We start from the raw sequence: 26,799 nt of genomic DNA, 5'->3' as shown, positions 1-26,799 counted from the left end.
ACTCAAAACACCTGCAGAGGTTTTCTTCAGCCTTTAAATGGTCTCAGTCTGGGTTAGTAGGCTTCAGAATCATGGGAAAGACTGCTGACTTGACAGTTGTCAGAAAACCATCATTCACACCCTCCATAAGGAGAAAAAGTCTCAAAAATAAATAGCAAAAGAAGCTGGATGCTCACAGAGCGATGTATCCAAAGTACATTAAAAGGGGAAAATGTGTATGGAAAAGGTGCACAAGTGACAGGGATGATCGCAGCCTTGAGAGGATTGTTAAGCAACGGCGATTCAGAAATCTGGGGGAGCTTCATAAGGAGTGGACTGAGGGTGGGGTCAGCGCATCACCAACCACCACATGCAGACGACTGCATGACATGGGTTACAGCTGTAGAATTCCATGTGTCAAGCCACTCCTGAACAAAAAACAACGTCAGAAACGTCTGTGCTGGGCTGAGAAAAAGTTATTATTTTTTAATAATATCTTTGCAAAGAGAGAGAGAGTCGAGCGGTTACAGTTGCTTCGCATCTCTGCCTGTCTCTGAAGAACACGGAAGAGCAATGCACAGTTAAACTAAAATGGGAGGGAGATGAGGGAACAAGAAAGAGACCTATTCACAACTTATCCTTGAGCGAAAAGGGAGGTTAGTACAACTACTGAGACAGGATGACAGAAGGGAAGACATAATTAAGTTACTAGGTACATTTGAAAAGGTCACATAAGAACAAAATCACACAAAACAATGGAAGAATATATTAGAAGAGTATAGACTATATTTTGTCATAACAATAGCCATGGAATATCAGTACTTGATTGGCCAGCAAACTCGCCTGACTTGAACCCCATTGAAAATTTATGGGGTATTGTCAAGAGGAAGCTGAGGGAGCAGAAACCCCGAAATGCAGACGATCTGAAGGCCAATATCAAAGCAACTTGGGCTACAATAACACCTGAATTGTGCCAAAGGCTGATCACCTCCATGCCATGCCAACTTGATGCTGTAAATAATGCAAAAGGAGGCCCAACAAAGTACTGAGGGCATATTACTTGAATGCATTTTTCAGATGGCCAACATTTCTGTTTAAGATTCTTTTTTTTTTTTTTTTTTTTGGTCACATGAAATATTCTAATTTTGTGAAATACTGGATTTATTTGTTTGACTTTAATGATAATGATGAATCATATAAAATGTAAACCAATAGAGGCTTTAAATATTTCACTTTGTGTGTGGTGAACTAATATAGAAGTTTCACATTTCTAAAACAGGTTTAGCCAAAACTAATGGACTCAAATATAGAAATATTAATCCATATGTTAAAACATAGGTATAAAATAACAGATTGATTAAAAACAAATGAACATTGTTAGGAATGTGCTAATTACTCTACATTATAATCGGGCATGAAAGTAAGTAATTTTAACTTAATCTCTGGCCTGACTATTGCTCAATACTTCATATTTAATTGAAGGTCGACTTCATACGATTGACTCCGTATAAGTTTGTTTTCTACTGAGCATAGTTTTTCTTAAGAGGGAAAAGGAGAAATGTGTTCTGGTTTTCACATGTTAATGTACACTATATTACCATAAGTAATTGCTCACCTGCCTTGACTGACACATGATTTTAAGTGAGATTCCATTCTAAATCCATATGGTTTGTGTTATTGGTCTACCCTTTGCCACTGCAACAGCTTCAACTCTTGTCGGAAGGCTTTTAACAAGGTTTAGGAGTGAGTTAATGGGAATTTTTGTCCATTCTTCCAGGAGCATATTTGTGTGGTCACACACTGATGTTGGACAAGAAGGCCTGGCTCACTGTCCACTCGAAAATCAACCCAAAGGTTTTCTGTCGGGTTGCGGGGAGGACTCTGTGCAGGCCAGTCAAGTTCATCCATATCAAATTCTCTCACCCATGTCTTTATGGACCTTGCTTTGTGCACTGGTGCACAGACATGTTGGAACAGGAAGGGGTAATCGCCTGAGACGCAAAATCGGTGGCATCTTTTAAATCACTTAAAACACACTTTTACAGACTGGCTTTTATGTGATGACGTCTTCTCCCTCTTGCATTTACTTGTATCCATTTGATTTATAAATTCATTTTATTTTTTGTTATTATTGTGAATTGGACTTCATTTTATATTTTGGACTTTGTGTGTTATAAAATGTATTTAGTATTTACCTATATACTATTTTTATCATTCCACACAACCTTCTTGGTGTCAGTTGGATTTGTTGGGTTCTTGCATTGCCTGGGGCTTCTCTATCGTTGTTTTTAGATGATCATGACGTTGGTACCCTACTGTGTTTATATGTATTACGTTCTATTCAGTCTGTCTAAGCACTTTGTTCATATGTTTTTAAAAGTGCTATATAAATAAAGTTATTATTATTACTAGTTTTATATTTTCTTGAGACAAAAATAGTATGATTATAAAAAGGGTAGTCTTATGAGATTAAGGTCATAATGCTAACGTTTCGGTCTGGCTTGCTTCAGGTGTCCCGTGTGCTGGACCAGAGCGAGCCGTCGTGGTCCACGGATGACCTGATCGCAGTGAGGAACCACACGGACCAAATGTTCTGTCTCCTGGCCGAGGAGCGGCCACCACCCCAAGGTGAAGATGACGGGACCACCGAGGATGGGGGGCCGATCCTGCAGCTGGTGGTCCGTGAGCAGGTCCTGGAGCGCCTCCTGCTATGGCACCTGCGCCGCGGCCCGGACCCCGACAGCCTGGGGGCGCTGCTCAAGCTGTTTGATATGCTTATCGGCCAGTCTCAGCAGGCCTTGCTGCGGCGCACGGCTGTCCTACACCCGCTGCTCAGGCTCATGGGGGCCTGCGTCCACCCCGACCACGGTTGCCCCCCTGCACTTGAAAACAGCCTGGTGCTGCTCCTCAATCAGGTGAAAGGCCCACCCGAAGTGGTCTTGAAAAGCTCAAACAAAAGGAATTTTGTCAAAATAGAATAAAAGTCTTTGTAGAAAACTAAATTGTCTACAAGAAAACAAAAACAAAAAAAGAGAAACAAAAGGATTGTTTCAAAAAGAACAAACGAAATGTTGTTTGTGAGAGATAAAAAGTTGTCTCAAAAAGAAAAGTTGTCTGGGTAGAAAAAGTCACCTTAAAAAGAAAAACTTCTTTCAAAAAGTTGTCTTTGCAAACAAAAAGTTGTCTCTATAAGAGAAAAAAGTGTATTTGAATCAGAAAGTTCTTTTTTAGGAGAATGTTGTCTTTGAAACCAAAAATAAAAAATTGCTTTCCAAAGAAAAAATGAAATGGTCTTTGAAATGGAAAACAAGACGTCTTTAAAAGAAAACAAATTATCTCTCCAGGGGGAAAATATTTGTTGACTTGACAAGAAAACAAGTTCTCTTTAAAACAAAATTATCTTTAAAAGAAAACTTAGTTACCTTTAAGGCAAAAAAAATAAAAAAGCAAACAAAAAGTTGTGTTGAGAAGAAAACCAACAAGTGCTCTTTAAAAGAAGAAAACAGAAAGGATTGTGTTGCATGAATGCTGAATGTGCGTGGTGTGGCCAGCAGGTGTGCGTGCGGACAGCCCGCCAGCCGCTTCTCCTGGAGACGTTGTTCCGGGCGGCTCCGGTGCAGCAGGGCTCCACCAACCTCCTCATTTTCTCCCTACTCGTCCCATTCATCCACCGCGAGGGCGCCGTTGGACAGCAGGCCCGCGACGCCCTGCTGCTGGTCATGGCTGCCTCCGCCACCAACCGCAGCGTGGCGCGATACATCGCCCACAACTCTTACTTCTGCCCGGTATGTACTGCACATTCAACAATTCCATTTACACATCACAAATCACGTTTAGAGATGGTTGACATTGTGTGTGTGGCTGAATCATGTGGGAAAAGTTTAATAACTTATAAATTCAGCCCCCCGAAGCTAGTTTGAGTTTGCAACATGAAAATTGGACCCACAAAAAGGTCACAGGAAGCCATCGCCAAAAAGCCATGGGAACTTAGCCATTTTAGTTGAATGTGGCAATTTGATCGTTTCCAGGGGTCCTTTAAAAGGGAACTTTGGAAATTCAGGCCCTGAAACCAGTTTGACTTAGCAACATGCAATCAGGCCTTTTTTCATGATTATTACTATATCGACAAAGTGAGTCTATGGCGAGGAGGAGGGCTGTGTCATTAGCCGCTTGTGGAACGCTGGCGGACAAGTTTTGGCTCGGTCCAAAACTCCACAGCCATGCTTCATGTGCAGCACCTAGCACACAAGAGACACTTAAACAAAAGATACAATAACTGTTTATTATGTTCGCTAGCCCTTGAGCTAAAGAGCTAAACCGCTCGCTCCACCGCGGAAACGTTTTTAAAACTCAGCGCCTCGGCGGACCGGTATTGGCTCCGTCGGCACTCCACGGCCTTGTCCATGTGCAGCGCGTAGCACACGACAGAGACACTTACGGGAAAGTTAACTGTTTCTGATGTTCGGAAGCTCGCAAGCTAATGAGCGAAGGAGCTAAACAGCTCACTTCACCTCGGCGAAAGTCGTTTAATACGTCAACGCCTTACTTCAAGTTATATTGTGCGTTAGTCCCCAATTAACACACACATGGGAACATTAAACATTTATTAAGCATAACCTCAGCGGCATGTTATACAGCCAGTAGTTGGCGACAGCCAACATATTTGATTGACAGGTGAAGGGCTCATCTCCAGCGCCTTCAGCAGACCAACCAGACAGTCCTGTAGCTCAACGGCAGGTCTTATTTTTCATGATATCAGAATAATAATAATAAAAAAAAAGTTTTCATTTATTGTGATGTTTTTTGGGAAAATATATCATCCTAAAACATTCAGGGACTACACGTAATTGATAGATATTTCTTATCATTGGAATCGGAATCCTTTTTGCCAAGTATGTCAAAAACACAAGGAATTTGTCTCTGGTAGTTGGAGCCGCTCTCGTACAACAATAGACAGCCATTTTGACAAAAAATACGTTTGAGACAAAAACACACTATGGAGAGTCACTTAGCCTCTAGCAATTTAATGGCAAGGGGGAAGAAGCTGTTGGAATGTCTGCCTGTTTTAGTTTGCATTGATCAATAGCGCCTACCTGAAGGAAGGAGCTGGAAGAGTTGGTGACCAGGATGTGGAGGGTCCAAGAGAATTTTGCATGCTCTTGTCGTAGTTCTGGTAGCGTACAAGTCCTCGAAGGTGGGTAGGGGGGTACTGACAATTTTTCCGGCAGTCCTGATTGTCTGTTGCAGTCAAAGTTTCTTTTTTTGTGGCAGCACCAAACCAGACTGTGATGGATGGACACAGGACTGATTTGATGACTGCTGTGTAGAACTGCCTCAACAGCTCCTGTGGCAGGCCGTGCTTCCTCAGAACCCATAGGAAGTACATCCTCTACTAGGCCTTTTTGAGGATGGCGTTGATGCTAGTCTCCCACTTCAGGTCCTGAGAGACTTTAATTCCCAGGAACTTGAAGGTTTCGACGGTTGACACAGGGCAGTTGACAAGCGTGAGGGGCAACTGTGGTGAATAATGCTTCTTGCTGGCCACAATTATCTCTACAGTCTTAAACGTGTTTAGCTCCAGGTTGTGTCGGCTGCACCAAAGCTCCAGCCACTCCAATTCCTGTTGATATGCAGACTCGTCACCATCTTTAATGAGGCCAATGACTGTGGTGTCGTCTCCAAACTTCAGGAGTGTGACAGCTGAGTGCGTTGAGATGCAGTCGCTCATGTAGAGAGAGAAGAGCAGCGGAGAGAGGACACATCCTTGGGGTGCCCTGGTGCTGATGGTGTGTGTGAATGAGGTGGTGTCCCCCAGCCTCGCCTGCTGTGTCCTGCCCGTGAGGAAGCTGTGAATCCACAGGCAGATGGCAGGCCAGATGCTGAGGTGGAGAAGCTTGGAGGAGAAGAGTTCGGGGATGATGGTGTTGAACGCGGAGCCGAAGTCCACAAACAGGATCCTCTCGTAGGTCCCCGCCCCGTTGATATATTCTAGGATGAAGTGCCGCCCCATGTTGACTGCGTTATCCACAGACCTTTTTGCTTGGTAGACAAACTGCACGGGGTCCAGCAGGGTTCCTGTGACGCTCTTGAGATGGTCCAGCACGATGCGTTCAAAGGATTTCATGACCACAGATGTCAGGGTGACTGGCCTGTAGTTATTCAGACCTGAGATTGCAGTTTTCTCAGGTACTGGGATGATGGTGGAGCTTTTGAAACAGGATGGTACTTCACACTGTAACAGAGATCTATTAATCTGTGTGAAGACTGGAGCGAGCTGGTCTGCGCAGACTTTGTGGCAGGATGGCAACACAAGGTCTGGGTCCGCCGCTTTGTTGATATATATCCATTCATCCATCCAATTTCTGAGCCGCTTCTCCTCACTAGGGTTGCGGGCGTGCTGGAGCCTATCCCAGCTATCATCGGGCAGGAGGCAGGGTACACCCTGAACTGGTTGCCAGCCAATCGCAGGCCACATACAAACGAACAACCATTCGCACTCAAATTCACACCTATGGGCAATTTAGAGTCTCCAATTTATGCATGTTTTTGGGATGTGGGAGGAAACCGGAGTGCCCGGAGAAAACCCACGCAGGCACGGGGAGAACATGCAAACTCCACACAGGCGGGGCCGGGGATTGAACCTCTGTCCTCAGAACTGTGAGGCAGATGCTCTAACCAGTCGTTCACCGTGCCACCTGAAAGTGTAGAGGTTTCTCATATATATATGGTTTGCTCCTTCAGGACCTGAACAACTTTCTGTAATTGATGGAACCATGAATTCTGCTCTTTAACAGAAAATCCAGAAGGAGACTGTTCAGCCATCAATTTGTGACCTCAAGCTGAACCGGACTTGGGTTCTCCACCATGATAACGATCCAAAGCACACCAGCAAGTCAACTTCTGGATGGCTTAGAGAAACAAAATTAAGGTTTTGGAGGGGCTTAGTCAGAGACCAGACTTGAATCCGATTGAAATGCAGTGGCATGACATTAAAAAGGCTGTTCATGTTCGAAAACCCTCAATTTTTGCTGAATTTCAAACAATTCTGCAAGGAAGAGTCGGCTAAAATAATGTGGAAGAGTCATTGTCAGTCTTAGAAAACCCTTGGTTTCAGTTGTTGCTGCTTCGGATGGCCCAAACAGTTATGTTTAGGGGGGGCATTACCTTTTCACACTGAGCCAGGCCAGGTATCTTCTAATACCTCACTATCACAATCACCACTTAAGAACAGCATTTTAACTTGGGTTATATTTCTCTGATCCTTAAAGTTTGATGATCTTAAACAAAGTAGGGAAACTATGCAAAATTCTAAGAATTTAAGAAAGGGGGCCAATCCTCTGTCACGGCACTGTAATTACTCAGCTCATTATTTGTTTTAAAAATTCAGCCCCCAAAACCAATTTGATTTGGTAACATGTAATTTGGTAGGCCTGTCTATCATAAGTAGACCCACAAGAAAGTCTCAAGCCATCGCCAAAAAGACACAGGAAGTCTGCCATTTTGCTCTGAAATGGCCATTTTAGGGTCACTTCCTTAAAAACCCTCTTAATGGTTGAGCAAAGATTTCCTTCTAACTTCCAATCTTCTTCCCTTCCACCTCTCAGGTGCTGGCGACTGGTCTGAGTGCGCTGTATTCCTCCCTGCCCCGCAAGATAGAGGTGCGCGGGGACGACTGGCATGCTCTCCGGCGCGAGGACTGGATGGGCGTCTCATCGCTGGTGGTCTTCATGAACTCACTGGAGTTCTGCAACGCCGTGGTGCAGGTGGCCCACCCCATGGTGCGCTCACAGCTCCTCGACTATCTGCACAATGGCTTCTTGGTTCCCGTGGTGGCACCCGCCCTGCACAAGGTACAAATAAAGAGACTTGCAATGAAGTGCTATGCAATTTGATTGATTGATCTAAGTTTATGGTTCCACTGTAATGATTTATACACACTAAATGGCCACTCGCCTGAGTCCCCTTACTTACCCACACCACACCGACATGCAACCTTGCTCCTCTACAGCGGCTCGGCGGTGACCTGCTTGCCGTTTTGTGAGAAGCCGCGGGCAGCTCAGAGCGCTCTCTCGCCGGCCTGCTGGGGAAGACCAAGGTGGTGGAGGTCCCACGCCTGGTGAGAAAGTGGCTTCTGACAGCATGGCGAGAGTGGCGCTGATGAGCTGCTGAAGAGGGCCGCGATGGCATGTCGGTGTGGCGCTGATGAGGTGACTCAGGCGAGTGCCCGTTCAGTGTGTATAAATAATTGTGAAGCACAATTCACCAAGCAATGCAGCCCTATGGGGGGCACAAGCCACTGCAAACTGTAGGCCGGTCCCAAGCCTGGATAAAATGCAGAGCGTTGCGTCAGGAAGGGCATCCGGCTTAAAAGTTTGCCTAACAAATAGGAGCGTTCATCCAAAGAATTCCATACCGGATCGGTCTTGGCCGAGATTAACAACGTCCGCCATCGGCACCGTAAACCTACAAGGTGCCGGTGGAGATTCAGCTAATGTAGGTGGAAGACAAAGGAGAGGTGGAAAGCGGGTTCTTCGGCAGAAAAAGAGGAAATCACAGAGCCTAGAACTGAATGTGGGGATTTTGAATGTTGGGACTATGACAGGAAAGGCTCGGGAGTTGGTTGACAATGATGATTAAGAGAAAGGTTGATTATATTGTGTGTCCAGGAGAATAGGTGGAAAGAAAGTAAGGCTAGCCGTTTAGGGGAAGGTTTCAAATAGTTTTCTATGGTGTAGATGGGAAGAGAAATGGAGTTGGGGTGATTTTAAAGTAAGAGTTAGCTAAGAATGTCTTGAAGGTGAAAAGACTGTCAGATCGAGTGACGAGGTTGAAACTTGAAATTGAGGGTGTTTTGTATAATGTAATTGTAATGAAATTCTGGAAAGAGCTAGACAAAAAAAAATGGTTCTGAGCATCCCAGTCAGAGAGAGAGAGCGTCGTGATTGGTGCCGATTTTAATGGACATGTTGGTGAAGGAAACAGGGGTGATGAAGAAGTTCGGCATCCAGGTAAGGAACCTCGAGGGACAGATGGTGGCAGACGTTACAAAAAGGATGGAAATGGCTGTCAACACTTTCTTCCAGAAGAGGCAGGAACATACGGTGACCTACAAGAGACCTACAAGAAGCACGCAGGTGGATTATATTTTGTGCAGATGATGTAATCTGAAGGAGGTTGCTGACTGTAAGGTAGAGGTAGGGGAGAGTCTGGCTAGAGAGCAGAGGATGGTGGTGTATAAGATGACTCTGGTGGTGGGGAGGAATATTAAGGAGACAAAGGCAGAGCAGAGAAACGTGGTGGAATCTGACAAAGGAAGAGTGTTGTGCGCCTTTTCGGGAAGAGGCGAGACAGGCTCTTGGTGGACAGGAGGAGCTTCCAGAAGACTGGACCACGACAGCCAAGGTGATCAGAGAGACAGGCAGGAGAGTAGTTGGTGTATCTTCGGGTAGGAAAATGGAGAAGGAGACTTGGTGGTGGAACCTCAAAGTACAAAAAATCATACAAGGAAAGAGGTTAGCTAAGAAGAAGTGGGACACTGATAGGACTGAGGAGAGAAGAAAGGAATACATGGAGATGCGACGTAGGGCAAAGGTAGAGGTAGCAAAGGCCAAACAAAGTATATGATGACATGTATGCCAGGTTGGACACTAAGAAAGGAGATAAAGATCTGTACAGGTTGGCCAGACAGAGAGAGAGAGCTGGGAAGGATGTGCAGGAGATTTGGGTGATTAAGGATAGAGATGGAAATGTGTTGACTGGTGCCAGCAGTGTGCTGGATAGATGGAAAGAATACTTGTACTGTAAGAATACTTAAGAGTTGATGAATGAGGAAAATCAGAGAGAAAGACGAGTAGAAGAGGCAAGTGTGGTGTACCAGGAAGTAGCAATGATTAGTAAGGGGGAAGTTAGAAAGGCACTAAAGAGGATGAAGAATGGAAAGGCAGTTGGTCCTGAAGACTCCTGTGGAGGTATGGAAGCATCTAGGAGAGGTGGCTGTGGAGTTTTTGACCAGCTTGTTCAACAGAATTGTAGTGGGCGTGCTGGAGCCTATCCCAGCTGTCATCGGGCTGGAGGCGGCGTACCCCCCCGAACTGGGTGCCAGCCAATCCCAGGGCACATACAAACAAACAACCATTCGCACTCACATTCACACCTATGGGCAATTTAGTCTTCAATCAACCTACCACGCATGTTTTTGGGATGTGGGAGGAAACCGGAGTCCCCGGAGAAAACCCACACAGGCACAGGGAGAACATGCAAATTCCACACAGGCGGGGCCGGGGATTGAACCACAGTCCTCAGAACTGTGAGGCAGACGCTCTAACCAGTCGACCTCCGTGCCGCGGATTAGAGACATGTAGGGCTTTTTTTCCTTACTAAATGGAATCATTTAAAAACAGCATTTTACGTTCACTTGGGTTAAATTTGTCTGATATTTACATTTGTTTGATGAGCTTAAACATTTGAATTGGAGAAACTACGCAAAAATATAAGAAATTGAGAAGGGGGGCAATACTTTTTCACGGCACTGTAGACAATTTGTATGTATAACCAACTCCCACAATCAAACTTATGCGAGGGATTCGAGTCTGAACTCGGTATCGATGGAATCTCGCAGGCATATGGACCAATCAGACCCAAGCTGTTTTCCATATTTAAATAAGAGAAGCTGAGCAATCCAGTTAAAGCGAAGTTGATTTACATGTCGCATAATAATGAGAAATACGACCGTCTCAGATACCAGGGGGAAAAGACCAAATAAAATAGCTTGACAAAGGAAAGTTTGGGTATTTCTGACCCAAATGATCATGCAAACCCGATAAAATGAAATGAAAGATGATCAAAATTAAGTGCAAAAACAGTAACGAAAGGGGACCTTTTAATAGGGATAATGTCCTAACAAATTACTAAAGAAAAATCTGATTTATATGAAAAAAAATCTTGAGATTTTATTTTAAGACCGTACCACTTCGGTCTACTCCATACTTTGCCATTTTTTCAGTAAGGTTGCCATACAATATTTTTTGTGTGCGTGTCTGTGTGTAGTCGTCTGTGGACGAGATGATCGCCAGCACTGCCTACCTAGACCTGTTCCTGCGCAGCGTGAGTGAGACGTCCCTTCTCAAGACCTTCCTGCGCTTTATCCTGCTGCATCGCCTCGACAGCGACTCCATCCTGGACACGCTGCTCACACGTATCAGCAGCAATTCCAGGGTAAGTGCGGGCACATGTAATGATCATATCACTGCCACTTTCTCTTTGCCTGTGGTAAAAAGAACTGAAAGAACATGTTGGATTGACCAATACTTAAAACTTTGGGGAAAGTCCGAGTAATAGGTTGAAAGGAGCTAAAACTGGAGTGTACGATTTGTGAGCATGTGATGGTCACATCGATCTCTGCTAGTTTTTCAGTGTAAAAACAAAACATTTACACACACATTGGATATACCAATACTCGCAGAAGTCCAAGGAACCGGTTGGAGATGTAAGAATGAGACTTGTACATCAAACGCCAGTAACGTATCTTGACTGATGTTTGTGACCATATGTGTTACATAAACACGACCAATTAAATTAGTAACGTGACAAGAGTTCCCAAAAAAGAGAGTTTGTAAAAAATGCTATATCTAGTTGGATTGGCCACTTCAATTTGTGGACCTTGATAGTTCCCTAAAATACCCACTAAAAATCTCTTTGTTGTGATCGGGAGCAGTCATTCATCATTCCCTACTCACACTACTCAAACCGGAGTGCCCGGAGAAAACCCATGCAGGCACGGGGAGAACATGCAAACTCCACACAGGCGGGGCCGGGGATTGAACTCCGGTCCTCAGAACTGTGAGGCTGACGCTCTAACCAGTCGTCCACCGTGCCAATCCTGGATACAAGCGTCCAGAATTAGTTTCCTCTGAAGGGTGTCCGGGCTCTCCGTTAGAGATAGGGTGAGAAGCTCGGTCATCCGTGAGGATCTCCGAGTAGAGCCGCTGCTCCTCCACATTGAGAGGAGCCAGATGAGGTGGCTGTGGCATCTGATTCGAATTCCCGGACGCCTCCCGAGTGAGGTGCTACGGGCATGTCCCACCGGGAGAAGACCCCGTGGACGACCCAAGACACGCCGGAGAGACTATGTCTCTCTGCTGGCCTGGGAACGCCTCAGGATCCCGCCAGAAGAGCTGGATGAAGTGGCTGGGGAGAGGGAAGTCTGGGCATCCCTGGTAAAGCTACTGCCCCCGTGACCTGACCTCAGATAAGCGGTAGAAAATGGATGGATGGATTGTCAATTGAAAATGGAAAGAAAAAATGATAGATGAATTGAGGCACTTGAATGAAATTGAGGCACATGAATGAAAGAGCGCTCGCTTTGTTGTGTTGCAGCTCTGCATGGTGTCCCTGAGCCTCTTCCGGACTCTTGTGTCGTTCAACTGTGAGGACATCATGTTACAGCTTGTCCTCAGGTACGTGACGGCCATAACTGATGACATCGGTGATTACATCATCAACAATGAAATCATCTGCCGCTGGCCTCCAGGTACCTGCTCCCGTGCAGCCACGTCATGCTTAGTCAGCGACGCGCCATCCGGGAGCCCGACATGTACGGGAAATGTGCTGACAAGTTCCTGTCCCTCATCCCAGAGTGTTGCCATATCACGACGGCGCCCCCTGCTGTGCGGGATGAGGATGCCATGTTCAGAGGCAAAGGTGAGTGCCCTGGGGTCAGTGTTCCCACGGATCCTTAAAAAGTCTTAAAAGGCATTGAATCTATGAATCTAAAAATAAGGCCTTAATTGGCATCAAAATGTCTTAAATCAATATGTGAAAAGTCTTAAGAAAATGTTAACACATCTTAAGTAGGATTTTATGATTGTAAATAGTAGACCTGTCACGATAATTACTATATCGACTTATCGTTCGATAAATAAAATGGACATGATAGTTTTTCCGCACTCGATAAATTGTTGTTGTGGTGAGCCGGCGTGCGGCTCACACAGTGAGCTGATGGAGTTTGACGTTTATATGTATATATACGTGTATGTGTATATATACATGTGTATGTGTATATATACATGTGTATGTGTATATATACATGTGTATGTGTATATATACATATATATATATATATATATATATATATATATATATATATATATATATATATATATATATGTGTATGTGTGTGTGTATAAAAAAAAAAAGTCTTAAATTGAACTTTCCTTGAGCTTTAGGAACCTTGGGGGTGGAAAATTAACGTTGCATTTCTTCACAGTTTCCTGTACATTTCCATGGAAATTTAAGTTGGGGAATTTTGTAAATTGGTAAATTTCAATTGGATGCAAAATGGGTAGCTCTCCTTGCCGCCATGCGAGGGGATTACAGTACCTCCTTCATAAGCAGCGGTGTATCCGTTCGTCAAATTTTGGCTCGCAACGCAAAACAGGAAAAGGACCAAGTCTCGCTGCTCGGAACTAGAAAAACTCGTAAGTTGGAGCCTTCATAACTCAGGGATCCACTGTATTTACATATTTTTGTCAGGATTGTGCCAAAACGGTGGTTGTAAAACTATTTACACCAAGTACCACTTCAAAAAAAATTTCTCTTGCTCTTCAAGTGCCATCATAATGGCCGACGGTAAAATACAGTCAAAAAATACAGAGGCTGAGGTTTTAGTCCTAAAAGCACGTTTACGGTACTTAAGTTAAATACAACTGAACTATACTTTAAAAAATTACTGCACTTGAAGTAAAAACAAAAAGAAGCAGATTATGAAAAGTGAAATATGTATAGAATAATGGATTTAAAAAGTTTAAATAAGCTTGCATGGCTAAAAGCTTCATTCAAATGTTTGATTGGATTTCATGTTTTTAAAATTTACACTTAAATTGGATAAATTGATTATTTGGCATACCACTAGAGAGAACCCTTGTACCACTAGTGGTACTCATACTGCACTTTGAGCATGCACTTTGAGAGTGCTGAAATATGTTTTCCACAACTATATCAAAGTTCCCAATTAAGAGCAAACTTTAAATTGTGTAAAGTACTGTTTTAGTCCCATTTGTTCCCATGAAAAGTTTCCAACTTTGAAAATTCCCAGAATTTTGCAACCCCACACCTTGTCCCATGATGTTTGCTTCTTCCTGTCCGCAGTGCCCCACAATGCCGATGCAGAGTCCCTGGTGCCACCTAGACCAAGCACGCCGTCCCGCTTGGCGTTTTTCATCCGCCAGCAGAGCGGCAGCACCGCCTTGGGGGGTCCCTCTACCGTCGCCAGCTCGGAGTCGCTGCAGTCCACTGCCCCTGACAGCCCTATGCACAAACTGCAGCCTGAAATTCTGGCATGGGATTCAGGGTACCTGGACTACCTGAAGGATGCTCGACGAGGCATTGAGCTTTGCTCCTGGGCGTGTCGGGACTGGTCGGCGCCCTACGATGGGGAGAACCCCTCTGCAAGCACTGTGCCACCGCCCCCACGCCCTCCTGCATACATCCCCTCCATGGCTGTGTACCCAGACCACTTCTCCTTCCAGCCAGGAGGAGGGGGCAGCGGCCTGCAGAGAGCCACAATGGCGGGGGTGGCGCGTTCCGAGTGGAGCAGCTCAGATCACGACAGTGGTGAGTGGGATGTCACCATCGGGCAAAACAACTGCATCAGCCTCACGCCGCGCTCCAAGAAGCGGAGCCTTCAATGCGAAGAACTCCTTCCAAAACCCGTTTCTTCACACCTTCGCCCTGTCCCTTTACCGACATCCTTGCTGGTGTCCCACAACCGTACCTCTGCGTCCTACGTGGCGTTGTACAACGGTACGGCGGAGCCAAGCAAGGTGTGCCCGGGTCGGGACAGAGAGCTAGAGGCCAAGAAAGTAAAGCGAGACTTGGACCATGAGGAGTTTTTGGACGAGAATTCCAATCAAAATGGATGCCCAGCCAGTGACGCCGGTGACACCCTGCTGCCGGCCGATGCCAACGACGCCTCTACCCAGCACCACGGGCCCACGGTGGAGAGCCTCATCCAGGAGCTTCTTGAACAATCTCCTGGTGAGACGCGGCCCCCCGACGACGATGAGGGCATCAGCATCGAGGCCTTCACGCGGGAGCTTAGGGAGCTGGAGGACCGTGTGACGCCACCCGCTGGCACCACAGAAAAGTCTCTGGGCGACCGGCAGCAGGAGAACGAGGACCCAGAGGATAAAATGTCAGCCGATGCTAAGGGGGAAGGTTCTGGAACGGCTCTCTGCAGTCCCGCCAGACCTGTCGCTCAGGACTCGTGTCAGCCGTACACGGGTAAGGACCTCAAGGGGGCCATGCTGCTTCTTGATTTCCTGGCTCATATTGAGGCAGAGGTGGATGAGAGTGTTTTTATGTGCTACCCTCTTTCATTAGTCTTTTTCGGTTTCTGGCATATATTTCAAAGTATTCTTTCCTTCGTATGTCTGAATCAGGTGAATTGCCCAGGCACTGCAGAGCAAAACCGCTGTCTCCGTATTTTTGGAAAAATCTGGAAAGATAAGTGATGTTATGATCATAAGTTATGGTAATTTGAACACTTTAACTTTACTAACGTCGGCTTTATATTTTTCTGAGAAATGGGCGGGTTTTATTACAACAGAAACAATATTTAACTGTTGGACAATTTTGTGGATTTTCAGACACACTTGCAGTTGGAAATGAAATCTGTCATTTGCTACTCTTAAACATTTTCCGGTACAGCGCCACCCCTTTGCCACTGCGTAATAATTGAAGTTCAAGTTAAAAATGCCACCCAGTTTAAAGAATAAAGTTTTTTTTATAGCTTAAGGTTGAGGCCAAATTCTCTATGCAAGTCAACCCCTGAAAAGTGACTGGTTTGTGGGATTCGTGCAGGTCCGCTGATGGCGGTGCTGCTGGCCAAGCTGGAGAACATGCTGCAGAATTCGCTGTACGTCAATATCCTGCTGACAGGCATGGTGGCACAGCTGGCGTGCTATCCTCAGCCTCTGCTGCGCTCTTTCCTGCTCAACACCAACATGGTCTTCCAGCCCAGCATCAAGTCTCTCATCCAGGTAAGCCTCCCAACCCCTTGCCCACTTCCCCGGCCTCCAATTGAACTTGCGTCACTCATTTTAGAACTTGGGACTTGCTTGGCTCAATTTTAAAAGTCCCTTGTCATCACTCTTTTTCAATTTAATTTGAATAATCTTTGATGTCTTTTTATCAGGTTTGCATGATAATTTTGGTTGGAAATACCAAAAATGTCCTTTTTCAAGCTATTCTAGTCGGTCGTCCTTTGGTGCCTAGTGCAGCCTCGAGTAAGTCTGTATGAGTTTGATCGTGGGAGGTATTTATACACATGGAACGCACATTCAGGTAACGTCGATAAGTATACATATGTTTTTTACAATAATATGTAACTGTATTCCATCTATCCATCCATCCATTTTCTTCCGCTTACCCAAGGTCGGGTCGCGGGGGCAGTAGCTTGAGCAGGGAAGCCCAGACTTTCCTCTCCCCAGTCACTTTATCCAGCTCTTCCGGGGGGATCCCGAGGGGTTCCCAAGGCAGCCGGGAGACATATAGTGGGGCAAAAAAGTATCTAGTCAGCCACCAATTGTGCAAGTTCTCCCACTTAAAAAGAGGAGAGAGGCCTGTAATTTTCATCATAGGTATACCTCACCTATGAGAGACAAAATGAGAAAAGACAAATCTAGAAAATCCCGTTGTCTGATTTTTAAAGAATCTATTAGCAAATTATGGTGGAAAATAAGTATTTGATCAATAACACAAGTTCATCTCAATATATATATTGTAATATGTATATTATATATTGCTTACTAGTGTGAATGTATATACCCTTTTTTGGCAGTGACCGAGGTCAAACATTTTCTGTAAATCTTCACAAGGTTTTCACACACTGTTGCTGGTATTTTGGCCCATTCCTCCATGCAGATCTCCTCTAGAGCAGTGAGGTTTTGGGGCTGCCGCTGGGCAATGCAGACTTTCAACTCCCCCCAAAGATTTTCTATGGAGTTCATATCTGGAGATTGGCCAAACCCTAACGGAGATTACGGCTTGATGAAGCCAACAGAACCACATCATCTGCAAAAAAGCAGAGATGCAATACTGAGGCCACCAAACCGGACCCCCTCTACGCCTCGGCTGCGCCTAGAAATTCTGTCCATGAAAGTTATGAACAGAATCGGTGACAAAGGGCAGCCTTGACGGAGTCCAACCCTCAGCGGGAACGAGTCCGACTTACTGCCGGATATGTGGACCAAACTCTGACTCCGGTTGTACAGGGACCGAACAGCCCGTATCAGGGGGTTCGGTACCCCATACTCCCAAAGCACCCCCCGCAGGACTCCTCGAGGGACACGGTCGAACGCCTTCTCCAAGTCCACAAAACACGTTAGACTGGTTGGGCAAACTCCCATGCACCCTCGAGGACCCTGCCGAGGGTGTAGAGCTATTCCACAGCCAGGACGAAAACCACAAGGCTCCTCCTGGATCTAAGATTCGACTTCTCGATGGATCCTCCTTTCCAGCACTCCTGAATAGATATTACCAGGGAGGCTGAGGAGTTTGATCCCCATTACAACATGCTGGCAATTTTTTGACTTGAGTTCGTTGTCACATTTATGTATTACTCGTACACTCACTGTAGTTGTCTCACCATGCTGCACTATTTGCATATACTGGCCACTCATGCCAGAGTAGCATCTGCTCCATTTGCACACTGATTGAAGAGCATCTGCAACATTTGCACAACCAACATTGTCCCAGATTATCGCACTACTCGTCGCTTTAAACCGCATACACTCCTTGAAGTCTCTGCACCCTTTGCACAATGGTCATTGTACCGGACTATTGCAATATTAGTCATTCGAACTGCTCTAAGTGCTAGAGGACTCTGCATCTTTTTGCACAATTGTCAAAAAAAAAAAAAAAAAAGTGCCGGCATTACCAGATAACAAGCAACCCTTTACTGCTCAGTGACTGTTTTTTTTTTGTCAATGTCTTTCTGTCTCCAAAGTGTTCTGTAAATTGACTGTCTGTTGTCGTACTAGAGCGGCTCCAACTACCGGAGACAAATTCCTTGTGTGTTTTTGGACATACTTGGCAGATGATGATTCTGATTCTGTAGTTGGAACTCACCCTCCGGTCCCCCTTCTTAAAAAGGGGGACCACCACCCCAGTCTGCCAATCCAGAGGCACTGTCCCCGATGTCCACGCTATGTTGGAGAGGCGTGTTAACCAGGACAGCCCCACAACATCCAGAGCCTTTAGGAACTCCGGGCGAATCTCATCCACCCCCGGGCCTTGCCACCGAGGAGCTTTTTAACCACCTTGGTGACCTCAACCCCAGAGATAGGAGAGCCCGCCTCAGAGAACCCAGACTCTGCTTCCTCATAGGAAGGCGTGTCGGTAGAATTGAGGGGCTTCGAAGTATTCTCCCCACCGACTCACAAGGTCAGCAGCGCTCCATCCCCACTATACACAGTGTTGATGGTGCACTGCTTCCCCCTCCTGACAAGCCGGATGGTGGACCAGAATTTCCTCGAAGCCGTCCGGAAGTCTTTCTCCATGGCCTCACCGAACTCCTCCCACACCTGAGTTTTTGCTTCAGCGACCATCAAAGCTGCATTCCACTTTCCAGCCGGTACCCATCAGCTGCCTCAGGAGTCCCACAAGGCCCGATAGGACTCCTCCTGCAGCTTGACGGCATCCCTCACCATTGGTGTTCACCAACGGGTTTGGGGATTGCCGCCACGACAGGCACCAACCACATTACGTCCACAGCTCCGGTCAGCCGCCTCAGCAATGGAGGCGCGGAACATGGTCGACTCAGACTCGATGTCCCCCCAGACCATGAGCAAAGTTCTGTCGGAGGTGAGAGTTGAAACTCCTTCTGACAGGGGATTCTGCCAGACGTTCCCAGCAGACCCTCACAAAACGTATGGGCCTGCCACGTCGGACCGGCCTCTTCCCCCACTATCGGACCCAACTCACCACCAGGTGTTGATCAGTTGACAGCTCCGCTTCTCTCTTCACCCGAGTGTCCAAGACATGCGGCCGCAAGTCCGATGGCACAACCACAAAGTTGTTCATCGTACTGCGACCTAGGGTGTCCTGGTGCCAAGTGCACGTGTGGACACCCTTAAGCTTGAACATGGTGTTTGTTATGGACAATCCGTGATGAGCACAGAATTCCAATAACAGAACACCGCTCGTGTTCTGATCGGGGGGGCGTTCCTTCCAGGTCTCACTGTCATTGCCCACGTGAGCATTGAAGCCCCCCAGCAGAACGATGGAGTCCCCAACAGGAGTGCTCTCCAGTACCCCCTCCAAGGACTCCAAAAAGGGTGGGTACTCTGAACTGCTGTTTGGTGCATAGGCACAAACAACAATCAGGACCCGAAGGTGGAGGGAGGCTACCCTCTCGTCCACCGGGGTGAACCCCAACATACAGGCGCCAAGCTGGGGGGCAATAAGTATACCCACACCTGCTTGGTGCCTCTCACCGTGGGCAACTCCAGAATGGAAGAGAGTCCAACCCCTCTCAAGAGGACTGGTACCAGAGCCCAAGCTGTGTGTTGAGGCGAGTCCGACTATATCTAGTCGGAACTTCTCAACCTCACACACCAGCTCGGGCTCTTTCCCTGCCAGATATGTGACATTCCACGTCCCTAGAGCCAGTTTCTGAAGCTGGGGATCGGATCGACACGGTCCCTGCCTTGGGTTAAGGCCCGGCCACCAGGCGCTCACCTTAGAGCCCCACCTCCAGGCCTGGCTTCAGAGGGGGGCCCAGGTGACCCACGTCCGGGCAAGGGAAAACTGAGTCCATCATTTGTCGTCCTCATAAGGGATCTTTGAACCGTGCTTTGTCTGGTTCCCTCACCTAGGACCTGTTTGTCATGGGTGACCCTGCCAGGGGCATAAAGCCCCAGACAACTTAGCTCCTAGGATCGGGGATTGGGACACACAAACCCCTCCACCACGATAGGACACACGAACCCCTCCACCACGATAGGACACACAAATCCCTCCACCACGATAAGGCCAAACAGTATCGGGAAAAACTTGTACGTCAGGTAACTTGTAGCTCAATACATCGCTGTATTTGACGTAGTCGCACGTCTGTCTCCAGGTCCTGGGTTCTGTCAAGAATCGCATCGAAGCCTTCGCCGCCTCCCACGAAGACTTTCCCGCTATGCTGAGGAAAGCCCAGCAATACCTGGTGGCGCGTGGGAAGGTGGACTGGAGTGAGCCACCTGGCGCAGTACCCCCTCTGCGGCGCTCGGATTCGCTAGGTGAGCATGGCGAGGCTGAGTTTAAAATGAGCTCCGATGGTGACTTCCTGTTGCGCTGACTTGTGATCTCCTCTCGTCCCAGTCAAGAGTCGCAAGTCCTCCCTAAGCGACCTGATCCTCCGCCACACCAACAGCCCCACTCGGACCCGCAGCGCCGCCCAAATGGCCCTGGCCCACGTGCGGGTGGGCGGCCAGACACTGCACAGCGCTCTGTTCCGTGGTGGTGGCACCGGAGGAGCCGGTGGCGGAACGTCCAATCTGGAGAAGCAGGCGGAGGCACTGCGTGTGAAGAATGCTGTCTACTGCGCTGTCATCTTTTGCGAGTTCCTCAAGGAGCTTGCCGCCCTCGCCCAGGAGCATGCAGTCACGGTGCCCTTCGCTCGCACTGACAGCGAGGAGTAGACACCTGAAGGTCAGACACCAAGGGGTAGATGCCATGGAGAAGACACCAAGGACGAGATAGACATTGAAGGGTAGACTCCGCAGGGTGGATGCCAAGAAATAGTAGTCCTTCAAGGGGTACACGGCCAGATGTGACACCAGGCAGTGGACGAGGAGGAGTAGACATCTAGGAATAGACGCAAATGGGTAGACGATAAGGGGTAAACCTTGACTATGCAGAGCGGTAGACTCCGAAGAACAGATGTCTAGAATTTGAAGCGTAGACACCGAGATTGCCAAGGAGTAGACACCGAGGAGTAGACGGTAAAGATGTTGAGGAGTAGACACATAAGGGTAGACGTCGATTTTTAGACGTCGAGGGGCAGATGGTGAGTATTCCCCATAAGAGTGAATGCCGCGGAGTAAATGATGCAGAGGGGCAGACCAAACAACGCGATGCTCTTTTACCAAAAGCATTCTGGGACATGGACATGTGTAAATGATATTGTGCATATGATGTATCCTATCAACTTTTTTGGCCAATGGACTGCGGGATGCCTGAAAAGTAAAAGTGCACTTTGTTGGTGCTGGTCCATGTATTTTCATTGGAAAGAGTGATCCATTACCTTATTATTATTATCCAAAACACTATGTTTTCTCCACCCTCAACGCATTATATTTTGAAAGGCTGTGGCCAGGAAACGGGATGTTGTGTGCCAAGCACCTCTTTTTATGTTGTTGTTAACTGATTTATCGGGCTCATCTCATTTTTCTAATTACAACTTCCTCGCTCCTCTGTTTATATGCTAGCGGCTCGATTCCATCGAGATTGACTGAGGAGCGAGGCTGGAGGAGGTTTGGGGGAAATAAGACGATTGTTTCTCAATGACATCATTTCATGGGGTACGTCGATTAAAGATGACGTCACGTCATTGAGGCGTTTCAAATGAACGTCTGTGTGGCTGAATTATTACTATTACCACAAATGTCCACTTTATGCTTTGTTTCAAGTGGGATTAAAGTAAAACATAATCAACACTGTTATTCACAACTTTGCAGATGCAAAGACGATCGTGAATCCCAAGCCCGCCTCTCACCCCCCTTCCACGCAGCACATATTGGTGTGACTCGTAAATAAGTGCTGATATCTTGCTTATGTATAACGTTAAATGAAAATAATCTTGACATAAGAGAACGATTTCATTTTCTTAATGTGCTTAAATGCCTTTGACAAAATGACAGCCTAATTACAATACAAACCTTAGAATTGGTGCTTGGTCAGGCGTAGTAACCATCAGCCAGTTTATTTAAGTCATTTTGGTGTCAAATACTGCCCCAAATAGAAGAGAAGAAAATATGAATATTCAAAATAAAATAATAAAGGTATGACAAAACAGAAGATTAAGTATTTAATTTGATGTCCCACTACATTTACGATCCAGCTGCTACATGCCCATTTTCATAGTCACCATCGAGGAGCTAGAAGACTGCCGCATAGGAAACATCAGAGGTCCCTTGATTTAAGCGAGTCCGTGGAACCTGCTTGATGCTCGATCCCCGCACCTCAATGCGTGATGAACACAGTTGAGATGCTCCTTAATTTGGCGGCCATCGTGACAACTTCTTGTGGGTCGCTTTCGATGTTTTGAGGAGCGAAGAGCTTGGAACGTTGACATTAAGAGACTTGAGATGAGCCCAACGTGTTCACTGACATCTTTACCTTTTACAAATCTGCCCCAGTTTGTAACAGTCCAGGACTAGTTGGACTCAGTTTAAAACAGAAAGGCAGTTGGACGCAGCACTTAAGACCGGTTAGAGCAGGGGTCTCAAACTCAAGTTATCTGGGGGCTGCCAGAACAGAGTTGGCACTGGGTCATGAAACCTCTTAGCCAATGTGCCTAAACAGTTTAAAAATCTTGTGGCTATCGACGATTGTGTGCCAATAACCACAACCTCACGTGTGTTTATGTGGCTAAACCATCATCCAGGACAAAGTGGGCTGAATTACATGGGTAGGCGTAACTATGTTTGACTTGGGCCCCCAAATGACTTTCTAGTTACGCCCCGGTTGAGCCAGCGCCGCCGTTCGGCATGATAACCATCGTAGATAAGTGGGTTGTGCATTGATGAAGAAGGCACCTTAGCTAGCTGGGAGATCTAATGTGAACTGCAGGACACATTGACCGTCGACACTTAAAAAGTACATCGCGATAATAAATTTATATGCATGGTTGAATTTGGCGCCAAGCGGCATCAGGTCTTCCCTCATACCCCACTCCCCGTTCGGCATTGCAACTCTTGTCAGAATGAAATATGTACTTTGAATCGTTTTCATACGAATGCATGAATTATAATAAGGCATTCCTTTTTTCAACCGAACTTGCGAATGAATCCAAACTTCTGATAATTTTTTCGTAGCATAATATGGTATTTCAGAGTGCAATCACAAAGTGCAACTCAGTGGAAGCAAATACAGTTTATGCATAAAAGGCAATAACAGGCTGCAAGCACTGACTTTTTATTTGAAAATCCCCATCAGTATAGTGAATTGTCAAGGACAGGTACGGGTCCATTGTTATGCTTGACTAGGTCAGTCGTTGCAAACTGCAAAGAATGCGACAGTTGTGATTTATTATTTTAATTATTCTCTATTTACTCCCGGTGTTTTTCACTGCGGTCAGGCCAACCTCCGGTCCAAGTCAAGCCGGATGCCACAATGACTATTAAAGGTCCCGTATTTTGGCTATTTAGACCTCCGTAGAGTGACTCTGTAACATGGACTTAGTATAAAAGTGTCAATTTCATTTAATAAAACAACAACTTTGGTTTGTGTCCAGAAAAGGCCCCTCTGACAGTTACATCTGTTTGACCCAGTTTTGAATCCGCTTTGTCCATATATGGGTAAGACTGCCCCCTTTCCTCTGATTGGTTACCTCCGTGTAGAAGACGCACTTGTGCGAGCACACGTGTTTGTTGTTGACAATGCTGGCTCGGGAGTGGAGAGGTAGGTGGAGATCTTCACTAGTGACGTAGATAAGCTTCACGTGACCGGCAAATTGCGCCGCGCGGCCCCTCTGCGTAGCTTGACGCGCGCACGGCAAAAATAGTTGCTGCGCGTCGAACGCCGCGGAGATCATCTCTCATGATTGGCCCGTTTTAGTCACATGCTGTGATGACTTACTCAGCGTGCCCCTTCGTTCTACATACCATCTCCGCCGCCTTCTCGATCGATTTTGCAGCATAATTAAACGTGTCATCTCGGTCCATTTGTTCTAGCAGACATTGTTCCACGGATCTCCATTGTTGTTGCTTTGTTCCTTATTACTGAAAGGAAAGTAAAAACAGCTACCGGAAATGGCAAAAAAAAAAAAATGCAGAGGAAACTTCACCCTGTGGTGTCCTATCCAATACCAGCTGTAGCGACACCCCCGAGTTAGAGGTGAACTGCAGTACATTTTCAAAACTGCGCGCGTGGGTTGCGCTCGAGTATAAAGGCAAAACTACACCCTGGACAGCCACAGTGATGTCAGCGCGGTCGCCATCCGCGCAAGTATAAAGAAGCCATTAAGCTTGCATTCGCCCCCTGGTGGTTGGCTGAGTACTGGTTGCGAAAGTGCTTCATATGCGGCAGAGCCCGCATTTCAAATGCAAAAATCGCCGATGATCAGGCTAATTTAATGGGAGCAAACAAAATCGTGATAATGATTCAAATTCGATTAATTGTACAGCCCTGCATCTGATGTTACATTTCGTAAGCACCGCAACTTTCTTTGCCTATTCGACACGTTAGGGTGGCCTTGTACCCAACAAGAAAGTATTCCGTCTCGCGCTATTTCTGAAATTGGCTGTGCTCGTTGCTAACCTTATTCTTCACTGCGGGTTTTGAGAAAGGCATGACTACAACTGAGTGACAGGATATACTGTATTTTCCTTCCAGTTGGTGTCATGTTTCAACTAATTACATTTCAACTAATTGACTAACGCTGCTAATTCACTTAAGGTCAGGGCAGCAAATCCAGAAAAATAGGCGGGGGCCGCACTAACACTTAATATTAAAGTCAAGTCACGGGCCACAAAATATCGTACCCGCGAGTTTGAGACTCCTGAGTTAGAGGCAGTCACAGACAGTTTTGTACTACTTGGGGCCAGTAAGTAATGCTTAGGTACAGTTAAGACCAGTTTTGAGTGGTTACAGCTGACAAGTAGCAGTTCGTATCAGTTAGGGCCAGCTGGAACAAGTAAGGAGATGCAACAGCAGCAGAAGCAGTGAAGACCAGTTTGGACCGATCTCAGCCAGTAAGGACCAGTCAGCAGCAGTTAAGACTAGTTATACCCAGGTTTGGTCCCTTTCGGATCTGTTGGAGCCAGTTTGGACCGGTTACAGTCAGTTACAGCCAGTTTGCACCATTGATGAGCCGTCAGCATCAGTTTGGGCCAGTATGGAACAGTGGGGGCACATTTTTAGGTTATTTAGCATCCCTTGGTTTCCTCTTGCTAGCGTTTGCTGCTAATTGCCATCTGAGGTGCTTTCAACACACAACAGTCTTTGGTCTTTAGAGCAATTTCATGGGTTTTTCCACCAAGCACTTGGCAGAAAAGGGAAAAAGAGGTTTTAAGACTACAGTTAGAATTTTTGCCAATGGGATTTGTCTTCCTCGATTCAGTTTGTTTTTCAAATGGAGGCCATTACATCGTCACTTCTAACGTTAGAAGCCCAAGTTTAAAACAAAAAAAAAAAAGAAAAAGAAAAGATGATTGTAGTTTGGACATTGCTGTAAAAAAAAAAAAAAAAAAGTGTGTGCCAGGCTGAAGCATAAAGTGAGAAAAAGTGCCGCGTCTCCTTACTTGCCAAGTCGTTTGTGGCGACTGTCCAGTGACTCTTCCTGCTGGACGTTCTTTACTGTATTTTTTTTTTTAATTTACTTGTTCTTCTGGTGCCATGTTTGACTCTTCACCCGATCAAATGTTTCTTCCAGTTTCCTCCCATGTCAACTATGCAAAAACCTGGAGTTGGTCGGCACACACACAAACCGAACATGTAAATACTGTAAGAAAACAACAGCAACAAAACAAACAATATCGGGTGCAGAGGATGAATGTCCAACAAAAAGAAATGTTAAAACTATTTTTCTATATGATGATGTATGTGTGAGAGGTGGAAAACAAGCTGTCACAAGAACACTAAAGGGAATGTTTTTATTAATTTATAAAGTCATTGTCAGCAACAGCTCATTTTGTGTCTGGTTTCTTTGTGTGTCAGATATGTCATTGGGTGCCAACGTATACACTTGCAAGCAAAAAGTAGAACCCTTTGGAATGAGCTAAATAGTTCATAAAATGTGATCCAATCCTACAGTACAGTACATTTGTTAAGTACAGTTCAGTTGTATTCAATTTTTTTATTTTTCCCCTTCAAGTACATTTGCATTAAATCTTTTAAAACTCTTGTTTTCCAACATTTATTTAGGTTCAATTTCAATTCAGGTGGTAAAGCTGAATACGCATACCTCCAAAAACACAATTGTGTCATCCAACAAGTAAGAACACTAGTTGCAGGAGACGGGCGCAATAGCAAGTATGTCCACAAAGTGAAGTCTTCATGCACAATTGAACTAAATTTGAAGGGCGAAGAGATTAGCTTGTTTTGGGGTGAAATCAAACCTGATGCCTTGCGCTCACGGGCAAAAGAAGGTGATGGAGGAGAAATGTTGAGGAAAAAAAAAAAGCGCTTGCTTGTGCAACATGTCCATAAAAGTGCACATTTTTTTAAAAAGAAAAAAATGTCTGCCTCTACAAGGAGTTTGGTGTTCTTTCCTCGCAAACACTTTTCTAACTTGAGCTTTCTGCTCGAGTGGCTCGCGTCTTTTAAAACTAATTAAATGACACGTTGTGCATGGACGTTTATTTCTTGTTTGCTCAGGTATGGACGTTTATTCAGGTATTATAATACTCAGGTATTATATATATATATTCAGTATTTTTAATTTTTTTAGAAATTTTTTTTAAATTGCCAAATTGAATCCCTGGAGATTCACAAACATTTCACAAATTGCTTGTTCAGGCACACAAATAAATCATTCTTTCATTTTTGGTACCTCTTATCTTAACTAGGTTCGCGGGTGTGCTGAAGATCTATATAGGTTTCTTCGGATGAGAG

General features: G+C 45.8%; 1 protein-coding gene across 3 annotated transcripts in view; it reads left to right on the top strand.

Moving 5' to 3' along the window:
* fhip1b (FHF complex subunit HOOK interacting protein 1B) overlaps window positions 1-25,449 on the top strand; it is a 36,825-nt gene extending 11,376 nt beyond the window's left edge. Inside the window, exons 4-13 of one of the 3 annotated variants that reach the window (XM_061691861.1) lie at window positions 2,490-2,894; window positions 3,534-3,764; window positions 7,584-7,829; window positions 11,026-11,193; window positions 12,355-12,434; window positions 12,509-12,678; window positions 14,125-15,258; window positions 15,838-16,016; window positions 20,099-20,261; window positions 20,344-25,449. In XM_061691861.1, the coding sequence (XP_061547845.1) occupies window positions 2,490-2,894; window positions 3,534-3,764; window positions 7,584-7,829; window positions 11,026-11,193; window positions 12,355-12,434; window positions 12,509-12,678; window positions 14,125-15,258; window positions 15,838-16,016; window positions 20,099-20,261; window positions 20,344-20,663 (3,096 nt within the window). In that variant the 3' untranslated portion in view covers window positions 20,664-25,449. Of the gene's footprint in view, window positions 1-2,489; window positions 2,895-3,533; window positions 3,765-7,583; window positions 7,830-11,025; window positions 11,194-12,354; window positions 12,679-14,124; window positions 15,259-15,416; window positions 16,017-20,098; window positions 20,262-20,343 lie in introns of those variants that run through there. The other 2 variants (XM_061691862.1, XM_061691863.1) reach the window with 2 other exon arrangements.
* Window positions 25,450-26,799: the final 1,350 nt, after the last annotated feature.

The sequence above is a fragment of the Phycodurus eques genome, chromosome 12 (genome assembly GCF_024500275.1).
Source record: "Phycodurus eques isolate BA_2022a chromosome 12, UOR_Pequ_1.1, whole genome shotgun sequence".
Lineage (NCBI taxonomy): Eukaryota > Metazoa > Chordata > Actinopteri > Syngnathiformes > Syngnathidae > Phycodurus > Phycodurus eques.
Note: the sequence above shows the minus strand (reverse complement) of the source record. Positions and strands in the feature narration are given on the sequence as shown.